General features: G+C 38.9%; 1 protein-coding gene across 2 annotated transcripts; it reads left to right on the forward strand.

Moving 5' to 3' along the window:
- Positions 1 to 909: 909 nt before the first annotated feature.
- Positions 910 to 13783, forward strand: LOC149819650 (GCN5-related N-acetyltransferase 6, chloroplastic-like). Of its 2 annotated transcripts, XM_089983853.1 has the most exons (9): positions 910 to 1307; positions 2238 to 2463; positions 2578 to 2630; positions 2765 to 2801; positions 3265 to 3336; positions 11484 to 11588; positions 11873 to 12026; positions 12127 to 12203; positions 13513 to 13783. In XM_089983853.1, the coding sequence occupies exons 1-9, from the start codon at positions 1168 to 1170 to the stop codon at positions 13576 to 13578; spliced, it is 930 nt and encodes a 309-aa protein (XP_089839979.1). In that variant the 5' UTR covers positions 910 to 1167; the 3' UTR covers positions 13579 to 13783. The 2 variants fall into 2 exon arrangements, with proteins under 2 accessions (XP_089839979.1, XP_089839980.1); XM_089983854.1 differs by lacking the exons at positions 2578 to 2630; positions 2765 to 2801 and having other exon boundaries at positions 1018 to 1307.
- The last annotated feature ends 705 nt before the right edge of the window (positions 13784 to 14488 follow it).

A 14488-nucleotide genomic window follows, 5' to 3' on the forward strand; every position in this document is an offset into this window, starting at 1 on the left:
GAGTAGAATGTTGGTAAAACTCGTGGTCTATGCCACAATGACACACATTTGCAGTGCGTGTCACTGTGATGCAAGTTAGACACGATATGTCATGTTGAGACTAGGGGTGGCAATCCCGTCGGGTTGGTGGGTCGTGTCAGCGGGTCAACATACCTCAACACGAACCCGACCCGTTTATTAAACGTGTCGGCTGCGGCAAATACGAACCCAACCCATTTATTAAACGGGTAACCCGAGACAACATGGTTAACCCGTTTAATAAACGGGTCAGGTAAACGGATTGGCGAGCGGGTTGACGGGTCAGGTTCATGTTGGCGGGAGGGTTGACGGGTCGGGTTCGAGTAAACAGGTTGATCTGCCTGCCTAACCCATTTATTAAACGGGTCAGCCAGGCTGGTGGGTTGGCATACCCCTAACACGAACTTGACCTGTTTAATAAACGGGTCAGGTTTGCCTAACACGAACCTGACCCGTTTAATAAACAAGTTAGGCGGGTTGACCCGTTTACCACACAAACCCGTTTAAGCCAAACCCGAACCCGCCTAAGAGGCGGATTGGCGGGTCGTGTCAGATTTTGCCACCCTTAGTTGAGACGGTTACGATACATATTAGCATTATTTTAATAATATTATTACTTTAAATATGTTTTAATAAATGGTCAGTGTAAAATATTCTCATACATTAAAACATCAATAAAGGGGTTTTATTGTTTGTTTAAGAGTCGGTGTTCCTTTAAAAAGAAAATCCAGAAACACACGTGTCGAGCACGAGTTGCGTATCGGATCATATCCATATGACCGTATTTTTGTGAGATAACCCCGAGTCCCATGGTTCTCCACCCAGACCCGACCCGAACACGATGGTCTCGGACCGGAAAACCTACGTAAGCATTTTCCTGGGTTTCCCTTCGAAGGGACGCGGACGTTTCTCGTCTTTCCGTCTTTCAATTTGTTCCCTCCCTTTTCCCCGATCTGTCGCGATTCTAGCCCCCAAAATCTAGGGTTCCCTAATCTTCTCCCTCTCGATCTCGTCTTTCCTTCTCCGTTCATTTTCTGGCCGTCGGATTAGGGTTTCTTCCATCCCTTTCGATTTCTTTTCCTCTTCCGCCATGGATTTCTGTAAATCGATTGAACGTTGATATTATGAGATCGACGAGGGAAAATCTGGATGGTACAGGGAGGGAGGGAGATGGAGCTCAGAGGGAACTTATTCCATCGATTTCTAGTTTCGATGCTCCCGCTTCGCATGCCAAAAGCGTTTCCGAGCCGGAATCGCGTTCTATGCGCTATTAGGGTTTCTTCCTTTAGGTTGCTTCTTCATTGGCTCGTAGATGTTATGTGAAATTGTTGTTTTGTAATAATTGGGTTTGTGTTTGAAATTGTTTTTAGTACTTGTTGTTTTATTGCGTGATATCTGGGTTATGTTTGCTTCGGAAATTTTGTGCTTGGTTTAGTTTTTTTTTTCAGTCGTTGATCGTTCCGGCGAACTTCTGCTTGCTTGTTGTCTCGGTTGAATTGCTCACTAGTATCGTTGAATATATTGGATGTTGAATTTTCCTAGTTAGGATAGCTGGGAATGATGCATATTGGAACTTTTGAATGTTTAGTTTATGGCGTCGAACAAATTTGGTGACACAAATCCTTACTTTTACTGGGATGGATGTTTTTTTTCCAACTATACGATGCATATTACTTGGTGGTCTGGGAGGCATCAAAATTCATTTTCAGGGAGTTTGAAAGCGTTTTTGGACAGACCCACTTATCCAGGAAACTAGATATATTCTAGGAGAAAATGTGTTCTACGTTGCAAAGTCCAGTTTATTCCATATCTCTGGAGGAGCGGCCGCATAAGATCAGACAATAAGGATGGTATTCATTTCCAGTATCTGATAAATACTGAATATTTCAGTAGTGCATCAATTTGAAAGATTTCTGTATTTTCTCAATTGCTTTGGGAGTTGTTTGTGATTGAAACTGTTTCTGTTTATTTTATATTTAGTTATCAAATAATAGCCCTAGAAATGCATTATTTCCATTTACTTCCATGTTTGCTCTGTTGGTAATGGATTGTGCTTGTGGTGTTCATACGGTATGCCCTAATGGGATGTAGAAGCAATCAATCCATGAGTCCGCGTAGAATAGGGATACAGCTGCATCTATGCATCCATGGAATGTTGTATGCACAGAACATTTATCGCTTGCAGTCAGTTGATTGATACGGACGTTTATCTGTCTCAGGGATGTGCTAACTACCTCCTCCAATAGATGGAAAAGGATTGAAGCACTGAACAATGATGGTTTTCAAGGTCTTCAGAATTCGTCAATCCCTTCATGTGACATCTCAAGATTGCCTGACCTTTCATTTGATAGATTGCAAGTTAGTGACGAAGAGTGCCAGAATGGTCCTAAAAGGTTTTTTGATAGATATGTTGCACGGGCTGCTGTACTGGATGAAGAATATTGGGTAAATCTTCTTATTGTCTGAAAGATTAGTTGCATTATGAAACTCTTGAAGAGTTCGGTGTCACCTACTTATGCACACCCTTCTTGACTTATGGTTCCTTCTCTTTCATAATAGACAGCAGCATGGCTCCGGGCTGAGAGTCACTGGGAAAATGTGCCATACTTACGGTCAGTCTTCCCCTTATTTGAGTTTTAGCATATGTCACCAACTTTTCTTTGTTCATTTTAGTTGTTTCAAAGCTTTTTTTTCTCCCAACTCTTTGCCATGGCATCGTGCCAATATTCACCATTTCGTTTTACAGACATGTCGATGTTTACAAAAGGAACTTCGCAGAAAAGGTTTGTTTTTATTGTCAGACTAAAGTAGATAGTTAAGTTATATGTTGCTCAAGTCTCTGATGACACTTTATACTTCTTCTGTGAAGCATTTGTTTATTTACAGACTAGCTTAGGATTCTTTGGTGCTCAGTGACCTATAGGATGTGTTCTACATGTTTTTTCTCTTTTTTTTTGGGGGGGGGGGTTATAATTTTAGCAACTGTATATGTAATTTAGAGAGAGAGAGGTGATTATAAATCTGTATGACAAAAGATTTTGTTAAGAACATGGTCATCAAAATGGATGCACAAAAATCCCATAGTCTAATACTGTTGTTGTTGTTGGTACTGGTGTTGTTTGGATCTATTACATGGATCATAGTATGTAGTTTCTACTTTTGAGAGTTCGGCTAGACTGTTGACTATTCTTCCTTATTGTTCTTCCAAAATCTAAATTTATTCAAACCTTGCCCTCTGTATTGTAGGAGTTCAATTCTTTGAAGGAGCGATGTACTGAACGCCCGGGAAGCACATTCAAGTGTTATTGTATTGTTGCAGTACGTATATTACATACTATTCCTCTTTTTTCTTTTCATGTGATGAACATATGATGCTTTTTTTATTGGTTAACAATTATTGTTTTATTTGCAATTTAATATGCACAGTTAACTGTTTTATTAGGATAAGGGTATGGAAATGAGATACACAGTGAGTATGAGTGACATGTGATGATGACAATTGTTTGGTGCATATATGGGAAAAAATTCAGATATATGCTCTCATGGATTGTTAATTGCAAATGCTAATAAGTGACACTGATGCTGCATTTACTTGTAGACATCTCTCATTTTTGTCATTTTTGGGGTGTGCATCAGGTCAGGTACCGCTGTACCCCACCCAGAATGTGATGGCCTGGGTGGGCTGAGCTGTGTGCAGCCTAAATCTGATAAGACCTGGATCTGGCCTGTGTCAGACAGTAAGTATGTTTTTTGATGGGGCTCTGTTGGAGCATACAAACAACAACAACAACAACAACTACGCCTTCATCCCAAAACAATTGGGGTCAGCGATATGAACCAAAAAAGAAATTCATTTTGGGTCTTCCACATGAATCCTTTTCCTCCAATCATTTCTATCCAACGCCATGTCCTCGGTGAGGTTCAACGCATTCATATCCTTTCCTATCATCTCCATCCAAGTCTTCCTAGGCCTACCCCGACCTCTTTTAACTAATATATTTTCCCATTTCTCCAACCTTCTAACTGGAGCATCATTAGGCCTTCGCCGAATATGTCCAAACCACCGTAAACGATTCTCTCGCATCTTATTTTCAATTGGTGCAACACCTACCTTCTTACGTATCTCTTCGTTCCGAATCTTATCTTTTATTGTATTTCCACACATCCATCTAAGCATCCGCATCTCAGCTACACTCATTTTTTGAATATGATGTCTCTTGGCAGCCCAACATTCCGTACCATATAGTAAAGCGGGTCTAATAGTCGTCCTATAAAACTTTCCCTTCAACCGCAATGGCATTCTACGATCGCACAGCACTCCAGTAGCACTTTTCCATTTCATCCACCCAACCTTTATCCTATGATTTACATCTCCATCAATTTCTCCATACTTTTGAATGATGGATCCCAAATATTTGAAATAATCATTCACCGGTATATCTTGCTCACCAAGCTTCACTACACTCCCATCACTACTTCGTTGCTTACTAAACCGACATTCCATATATTCAGTCTTACTCTTACTCAACTTAAAACCTCTAGCTTCCAATGTCTGTCTCCATAATTCTAACTTAGCATTAACCCCAGTTCTAGACTCATCAATCAAAACAATATCATCAGCAAACAACATACACCACGGTACATTTTCTTGGATTGATCTCGTAAGCTCATCCATCACTATCGCAAATAGGAAAGGGCTTAAAGCAGATCCTTGATGTAACCCAACCGTTATCGGAAAATTGGTTGTCACCCCTCCACAAGTGCGGACATTGGTTACTACTCCTTCATACATATCTTTAATTATACTAATGTACTTGAGAGAAACACCTTTCTTCATCATTGTCCACCAGAGAACGTCCCTAGGTACTCTATCGTATGCCTTCTCTAAATCAATAAAAACCATATGCAAATCTTTGTTCCTCTCTCTATATCTTTCAATAAGTTGTCTAAGAAGATGTATAGCTTCCATAGTTGATCTTCCAGGCATAAAACCAAATTGATTCTCCGATATCATGACAACCTTCCTCAACCTAGACTCAATCACCCTCTCCCAAAGTTTCATAGTATGACTCATGAGTTTTATACCACGATAGTTTGTGCAATCTTGTATATCACCCTTATTCTTATATAAAGGCACCAAAGTACTCTTCCTCCACTCATTAGGCATCTTATTTGTTCGCCAAATCAAGTTAAAAAGATTTGTCAACCATTCTAAACCTTTCTCTCCCAAGCATTTCCAAGCCTCGATAGGTATACCATCTGGGCCAACTGCCCTTCTTGATTTCATTTTCTTCAAAGCCTCTGCAATTTCTTTCTTTTGAATCTTGCGCATGAAGTCACGATTTATCTCATGAAAAGGAATGGAGAAGTCTCCAAGATCTTGAGCATGACTATCATTAAATAGCTTATCAAAATAATCTTTCCATCTTTCCTTAATCTCCTCATCTTTGACTAAAACCCTTTGCGTTTCATCTTTGATACATCTAACCATACCCAAATCCTTCGATTTCCTATCTCTCATCTTTGCAAGCCTATAAATATCCTTCTCGCCTTCTTTGGTATCCAACTTGTCATAAACCTCCTTATATACCTTAGCCCTCGCGTTTCGAACAACTTTTTTAGCTTCCTTCTTTGCTATCATATACTTCTCCAAATTCTCATTATCACGACTCTTACTTAGATTTCTATAACACTCTCTTTTAACCTTAATAGCTAATTTGACATCCTCGTTCCACCATGATGTATCCTTACCTAGTGGTGCACCGCCTTTAGACTCACCCAATACCTCCTTAGCTACTTTTCTCATACCACCCGCTATCTTATTCCACATTGATTCTGAATCCTCCTCGAGACACCAATCAACTTCCTTAACTACCTGCTCTACAAACATTCCTTGTTTAGCTCCTTTCAGTGCCCACCACTTAATTCTAGGATCTATCCTATGTCTATCCCTTTTGCGGCATTGTCTAATTCTAAGATCTAAAATTAAGACTCTATGTTGTGTAGCTACACTTTCTCCTGGTATAACCTTACAATCGATGCAACAACCCCTATCTCTCTTTCTAAGTAGGAAAAAATCTATTTGACTCGTATTAACCCCACTTTTAAATGTTACTAGGTGAGACTCCCTCTTCCTAAACCAAGTGTTTGCTAAGATCATATCATAGGACAAACAAAAATCTAAAATCCTTTCTCCACTTTCATTTCTTTCTCCTATACCATAGCCTCCATGGATATTCTCAAATCCATCCCTACTAATGCCTACATGTCCATTAAGGTCACCGCCGATGAAAAGCTTTTCTCCATAAGATGTCTCTTGTACTACTCCATCTAAATCGTCCCAAAATTGATGCTTAATGGAATCATCTAAACCTACTTGAGGTGCATAAACACTAATAATATTAATAATATCCGTACCTAATACTAATTTAATAAGTAAAATTCTATCACCCTTCCTACGGACCTCAACTACATTATCTATAAACTGACGACTCATAACAATCCCTACTCCATTCCTATTCCTATTTATTCCTGTATACCAAATCTTATATCCCCAAGGTTCTATCACTTTAGCTTTCTCACCTACCCATTTGGTCTCTTGAAGACATAAAATATCAATCTTTCTCCTACACATAACATCTACTAACTCTACCAACTTACCAGTTAAAGACCCTATGTTCCAAGTGGCTAACCTAATTTTATGGTCTTGGACTAACTTCTTTACCCCCACCCGTCCAACAAAGTGAGGGAACCCTTGCCTATTTGACACCACACCCGGGCGCCGGTGTGACGCGTCGCTTCTGGGCGACGACCTAGCAACCCTTGCACATTTATCACTGCCTCCGGGCCTAGAGAGTACAGCGCGTCGCTCAGTAGGGAACGCCCCAACGAAATTCTCATATTGGTTCATTTTCATAGGATATGACAAAGTTTTTATGCTGGCTGTCACAGGCCTACCGCAACCCTCCTCCTTTATCCGGGCTTGGGACCGGCAGTGTATAACTACACAGGCGGAGTTGGAGCATAACCAAGTTTTTTTCCCTGGACCCAGGTTTTGGGCCCAAGCTTCATCATAATACATGGCACAGCCTGAGCCTGATGGGAAATCAGGTCGGTCTGTTGGCGAGTCAAGGACTTTCTAAATGGCTTTTTGGGCCATACCGAGCCCAATCCAGTCTATGATGGTGGAAATTCGATACAACACACCAAGAATGCAGTCAACCATGTGTACGAGGATGGCTTGTCTTATCTTTTGTTGTTTTTTATTTAACAAAAAGTATTTTACCTCACCCAAATTTATCTCATTTTGAAACCATTATGTCTAACATGTGATGTGGATGGTTAGGTTGCACTATCATGATGGTTTCAAATCCTACGGTTGTTATCTCCCAGCTTGCTTATACAAAAAAGTACATCATACCTCCATAAGAACTTGCTTCAAGCCCTCCCCCCCCCCCCCCCCCACTCTCTCTCATCCTTATGTTTTGAGATTTTATGTAAGGATATATTTCTAAAAAGTTTAATAACCGCTTTTCTCTCATTTCAATCAATCCTCTAACTTCAACCATAGAACTCACATCCATGATTTTCGCTCTTGAACTCATATTCGTATTTTGGTGTGTTAAAGTTTGTGCTGTGCGTGCATATGTGGTCATTATGTCCTAATTTCACAGAACTGTTGAATCTGTATTATGTCCATATCCATATCCATATCCTTCTTTATTCCATCAACGATAATCGAAAACCTTGGGATGGAAACTTGGATTCTTTTTCCCTAACAAATGTGATGTATATATTCTTGTAAGATAAATATAAATATAATAGTGTAAACTTCAAGGGGAAAAGATATTTATTTCCAAAGATGTATATTGTTTCACCTTTTGAAACTGTCGATGATAAAAACATTACCAACTTGGCCTTGGCCTATCGGTAACTGCACTATGAAAAGTAGTGGCTTTTAATGATTGGCTAAAGGTTCAAGCCTTGGTATCCCTTTCTTTCTTGAACTCTTGATATTGCTGGTATGGTGAATCAATGGGCAAAGAGTCCTACAATTTGGATGACCATGTGAAGATATCCACTCCTAGGAACCATAAGTTGTTTGCTGTCTGGATCTCTTGTGGACATTGATGTCCATATTAATGAAACTTCTTTCACTCCTTTAATTTTGTAGGCACCCATAACCAATCAAAATAAGTGTTGTATTTGACTTCTGAAATTTGAGACCTTTCTTTGATATCTTTGTATATACTTATGTTTTTGTCCTCCAGGACATTCATATGTGAAACCTGCCTACCTGCCTTAATCTGATCTAGCTAGACCCAACCAACAAAATCAAACCTGAACTGACAACCAACCCAACCTAGTGTGCACCTAACTTAACCCAAAGACAATCCTAATCCAACTCAATCTAAAGTTCCAGCCTAATCCAGCTTGGGCCTACCTCAAATGTAAATCAGTCTGTATGCTACCGAGTCCAACGCAAACCCACCAGAACTAATACAACTCAAAAACCTTGGTGGATATCGAGTTCCATCCGAATCAGCATAGCAGCTATGTCACAGGGACTCTTCAACTAGGTGCCGCACCCGCGTCGCACCCGCACCCGATGCGGTCAACCTAACCCTGGGTGCAGTCAACGCACCCAGGGTCATTTATGTCCAACTTTTGGACTATATATATATAATTTTTTATATTTTTGCCGCACCCCCGCACCCAAGTTTTTTGAAAGTACTGCACCCGTACCCGCACCCATGTGACATAGTGATAGCAGTGAAGCAACCAATCCTTAGCCCAACCTAGTGTCCACCCAACTTAACCCAAAGACAACCCTAATCCAACTCAATCTAAAGTTCCAGCCTAATCCAGCTTGGGCCCACCTCAAATGTAAATCAAGCCGTATGCTACTGAGCCCAATGCAACCCAACCAGAACTAATCCAGCTCGAAAACCTCGATGGAGACCAAGTTCCATCTGAACCCAACATAGCAGTGAAGCAACCAATCCTAGCCTGTGGGGTATGGTGAGGGGGGCAGCGTACTATTGATTAGGTTGGCTTGGATCTTTTTTGAACTAGGTTGGACCCAGATTCTCAAATCTGGCATGGATCTTGGTTATCTTTCAGCTCAATGTGGACTTGTGTTCCCACTCCAGATTCATATAATACCCAGCACGAAGCTGTTATATCCATGTTTTGATGTCCATGGACAAGGATAGCATGTTCTGTTTATTTGTCCATGCCATACAACAACAACTACGCCTTCATCCCAAAACAATTGGGGTCGGCGATATGAACCAACAAAGAAAATCATTTTGTGTCTTCCACATGAATCCTTCTTCTCCAATCATTTCTATCCAATGCCATGTCCTCGGTGAGGTTCAAAGCATTCATATCCTTTCCTATCATCTCCATCCAAGTCTTCCTAGGCCTACCCCAACCTCTTTTAACTAATATATTTTCCCATTTCTCCATCCTTCTAACTGGAGCATCATTAGGCCTTCGCCGAATATGTCCAAACCACCGTAAACGATTCTCTCTCATCTTATTTTCAATGGGTGCAACGCCTACCTTCTTACGTATCTCCTCATTCCAAATCTTATCTTTTATTGTATTTCCACACATCCATCTAAGCATACACATCTCAGCTACACTCATTTTTTGAATACAATGTCTCTTGGCAGCCCAACATTCCGTACCATATAGTAAAGCGGGCCTAATAGTCGTCCTATAAAACTTTCCCTTCAACCGCAATGGCATTCTACGATCGCACAACACTCTAGTTGCACTTTTCCATTTCATTCACCCAACCTTTATCTTATGATTTACATCTCCATAAATTCCTCCGTACTTTTGAATGATAGATCCCAAATATTTGAAATAGTCATCCACCGGTATTTCTTGCTCACCAAGCTTCACTACACTCCCATCACTACTTCGTTGCGTACTAAACTGACATTCCATATATTTTGTCTTACTTTTAGTCAACTTAAAACCTCTTGCTTGCAATGTCTGTCTCCATAATTCTAACTTAGCATTAACCCCAGCTCTAGACTCATCAATCAAAACAATATCATCAGCAAACAACATACACCACGACACATTTTCTTGAATTGATCTCGTAAGCTCATCCATCACTATAGCAAATAGGAAAGGGCTTAAAGCAGATCCTTGATGTAACCCAACCGTTATAGGAAAATTGGTTGTCAACCCTCCACAAGTGCGGACATTGGTTACTACTCCTTCATACATATCTTTAATTATACTAATGTACTTGAGAGAAACACCTTTCTTCATCATTGTCCACCAGAGAACGTTCCTAGGTACTCTATCGTATGCCTTCTCCAAATCAATAAAAACCATATGCAAATCTTTGTTCCTCTCTCTATTTCTCTCAATAAGTTGTCTAAGAAGATGTATAGCTTTCATAGTTGATCTTCCAAGCATAAAACCAAATTGATTCTCCGATATCATGACAACCCTCCTCAACCTAGACTCAATCACCCTCTCTCAAAGTTTCATAGTATGACTCATGAGTTTTATACCACGATAGTTTGTGCAATCTTGTATATCACCCTTATTCTTATATAGAGGCACCAAAGTACTCTTCCTCCACTCATTAGGCATCTTATTTGTCCGACAAATCTTGGGCCAACTGCCCTTCTTGATTTCATTTTCTTCAAAGCCTCTGCAATTTCTTTCTTTTGAATCTTGCGCATGAAGTTACGATTCATCTCATGAAAAGGAATTGATAAGTCTCCAAGATCCTGAGCATGACTTCCATTAAATAGCTTATCAAAATAATCTTTCCATCTCTCTTTAATCTTCTCATCTTTGACTAAAACCCTTTGCGTTTCATCTTTGATACATCTAACCATACCCAGATCCCTCGATTTCTTATCTCTCATCTTAGCAAGCCTATAAATATCCTTCTCGTCATCTTTGGTATCCAACTTGTCATAAACCTCCTTATATACCTTATCCCTCGCGTTTCAAACTACTTTTTTAGCTTCATTCTTTGCTATCATATACTTCTCCAAATTCTCATTATCACGACTCTTACTTAGATTTCTATAACACTCTCTTTTAACCTTAATAGCTAATTTGACATCCTCGTTCCACCATGATATCTCCTTGCCTAGCGGTGCACCGCTTTTAGACTTACCCAATACCTCCTTAGCCACCTTTCTCATGCCACCTGCTATCTATTTTGACATCCTCGTTCCACCATGATGTATTTTTTGGACATAATGGATTTGTCCATGCCATGATGTCCAAAAATACCCTTAAGAGTTTACCTACTTTGGGTCGTTGACTAGAGAAGAATACTACCTTCCAAGCAATCTGCAGGTGTGGTTTTGATAAGTTTCAATCATATAATGTCATTAGATATCTTTGTTTTTTTTATTCTTCTTAGGTTACTCTTGTTATAATATTGGTACTGATAATTATTATTATTTTAATTTCAGGCCAAGAAGCAAGAAAAAAATGTTAGACGGACTTTGTTAAACAGCATTGTTGGGACTCTCGATGTATGCATTCGGTCATTTTTGCAAGGGGAGACCTTCCCTGGGGTTAGTTTTGTGAAGGGCTAATTCTTAATCTACTTGCTAAAAGAAGTTTTAATCTTCTCTTAACATATCACCCACAGACACACTTGCAGTTTCTCCATAGTATTTGTAATCTGCAAAATTTTGTTTTTTCCATCATAGAAAGGTGAGTTGGCTTGTGGGTATCTAATAACTTATTGAATCTATTATTTTTTCAAAACAGCCATGCATAAATTTTTGGACTCGTTTCTGAATTTCCTTCAGTTTTAGGTAAATAATGTATGGCCTAATGATGGTTTTCCTTTTAGGAGCTGAGACGAGCTACAACATTTGCTGCTGTTGGTGCCTGTTGCCTGGGAAGGTATGCTTATGTTGCAAATCTCTGTGTTGCAAAATATGCTCGGCGTCAAGGTATTGGAACAAATATGATGTATTTGGCTACTGAATTTGCAATGTTGGCAGGTATCTTCTCTTTGATACTTTGTAAAGCATAGACCTATTTTTCCTTTTTGGTTTATGTTCTTTAATTGGAGTTTTCTCATTTTATTTTCTTTGCTTTTAGGTATCAAGAAGATATTTATTCATGTTAATGTGGATAACAAGTCTGCTCAAGAACTTTATCAGAAGATTGGTTATGAGGTTAGATACTAAACAAATTCCAATATATTTTTATTTATTCAACTTGTACTTGCGTGAATGTTTCATCACCTAATGATTATTTTGTTTTGACCATTTGAAGGCACTAGAAAGTTTTGAATATCTTTTATCTAAACCCTACAACCTTGGCCTCGGGATCCATTTTGTTCCATCCAACTTTACTAAGTTGTATCGAGTCTTGTATATTTGGTGTAGAGTTATGTCATGGGAACATGTTAAGCTGTGTGGCATTTTAGCAACATGACACGAGGACATGACAAGTGACACACTATGACATGTGTCATACAAAACATATCTTCATTTTTCAGATTTTATTTCTTTTGATATTTATCTGTGTTTTTTTAATAGTTTGAGTTGAGACCTTAGTTTTGTGTTTGTACTTGGTAAATTATGCAAAAAAGGTTAAATATAATTTTTTTAAAGTTAAATATTTAAAAGATGCATGCTCTCCATATATGTATTAGTGTCCATGTGGCGTGGGTGAGGACTGTGGGAGTTGGTGTGAAACAGTCACAGATCTCGTTCTTGGGATTTTCTTGGCATGAGAAAATTGTGACATTTAAAACAATTGTTTTTCTTGGGAGAATGTCGGTTAATTTAAAATAATAAAATATAAATATTATTATAGTGAAATCTATATTTAAATAATACTAGGTGAAATGATTCAAAGCATAGCAAAAGTAGGTGAAATAATTCATAGCATAGTAAAAAAAGCCAAGCAACTAGTTCGATACATTTTTTTTTCAAAAACGAATGACAAATAATCCTATATTGAAGGATGTGGAGGAGCCGCCCTCTCACCTATATGGTAAAAATGCAAACATCCAACATAATCGGCATTATGATCAGATTGCACATGCTCTCACCGTGGCCAACTTGATCAGAATTCACACACAAATGCTGTGACATATGATCATATTGCAAGTTCCTTCACCATTGTGTTTCTCCTTTCTGGAGATTAAAAGCAACCGCTCATACTCTTCATAAATATTTGAGCATTCAAAAATCATATTTTTTGGTTGAAAATACATGATCCAACAGTTGATTCCTAGCCATGCCAAACACATCTATATGGTTGGATTTGCAAAAAAGTGCATATATATATATATATATATATATATATATATATATATATATATATATATATATATAAAGAAAAGTTCACCTGTTAATGGTATCCAATTTGTAAGTGCTTTTTCATCACTTACTGTTGTCTGAAAATAATCTTCCCATCCCTTATCATCCTTGCGTGTGTACATTGATTTCTAAAGTTCTAATTTTATTGTTGCAGATGGTGGAAGAAGCTTCATCCCCTGTGGCAATGGATGAGAGGATGCTAATGTGTTTGAATCTTTAAGCTAACTTTCACATGGGTGTGCAGACTTTGTGTGAGGTTTTCCATCAGTGTCGCGTAGCACTGGTGTCTGTCCTTTAAGGCAATATATATTTTTTTCTTTGCCTACGGACGTTACTCATGTGTGTGTATTTTTTTTGTACAGCAACTAATCGTTGTAAACGAGATTTAAAGTTTAAACCGTTGTTTTTTGTCTTCTTGAATGAAATGAATGCTAGTTATTGTGGTCAGGTTTTGTTTTTTGACTTGAATGTTGGATATGGACCAAAACAAAGGTCCATTATCGGGTCTGGACCCTGATTCAAATCCAGCGTTTAGACCTGATATCGTTATTAGACCATTGTTGCCCCTACTTTGGCGGCTCGGCCTAGAAGGTTTCATAATGCTGACTGTGAAAGCTGGGGCATTCGCCTGCCCCACAAAGTTGTCCTTACGTTATGAATGGATAGGTTGAGCCGGAACAGAACCCAACACTGATCCCACTATGTTATGCTGCCTTTTGAAGCTGTGCAAGTTCCTTTTGAAGCTCCCAACACTGTTATGCTGCCAGTCCACACATGGAGCAATGAAAGAAAATTTCAATATCGTTGCTGCAATAATCTTTTAATCCAACTCACATTTGGCCCAAGAAATCATTTACTGCATACGTTATAACGTGGGCCACAGTTGCCGGAAGCACTTTATGTAATGGAGGAGCGCGCTTTGAAAGCAGAATGCTCTACACTGAAAAGGGAAAGCATGGAAAAGCTCACATCACAAACGTATAATAGGAACATGCTTTCTACTCGCTTTGCAATTTCTTTTCTTTTCACTTTCTAATAGATTTTCTCGCCCTTCCCATCACTTTCTCTCTTTTTTCTACGATTAAACATATGCAAAGAACATAAAAAAAACAACAGAAACATGTTTAGAT

This window comes from Nuphar pumila, chromosome 12, assembly GCF_984573655.1.
Source record: "Nuphar pumila chromosome 12, dmNupPumi1.hap1.1, whole genome shotgun sequence".
NCBI lineage: Eukaryota > Viridiplantae > Streptophyta > Magnoliopsida > Nymphaeales > Nymphaeaceae > Nuphar > Nuphar pumila.

Coding starts and splice junctions, on each gene's coding strand:
- LOC149819650 (XM_089983853.1), top strand. CDS start 1,168: ATGGTACAGGGAGGGAGGGAGATGGAGCTCAGAGGGAACTTATTCCAT. Junction 2,464..2,577: donor TACTGGATGAAGAATATTGG/GTAAATCTTCTT, acceptor CTTTCATAATAG/ACAGCAGCATGGCTCCGGGC. Junction 3,337..11,483: donor AGTGTTATTGTATTGTTGCA/GTACGTATATTA, acceptor TTTTAATTTCAG/GCCAAGAAGCAAGAAAAAAA.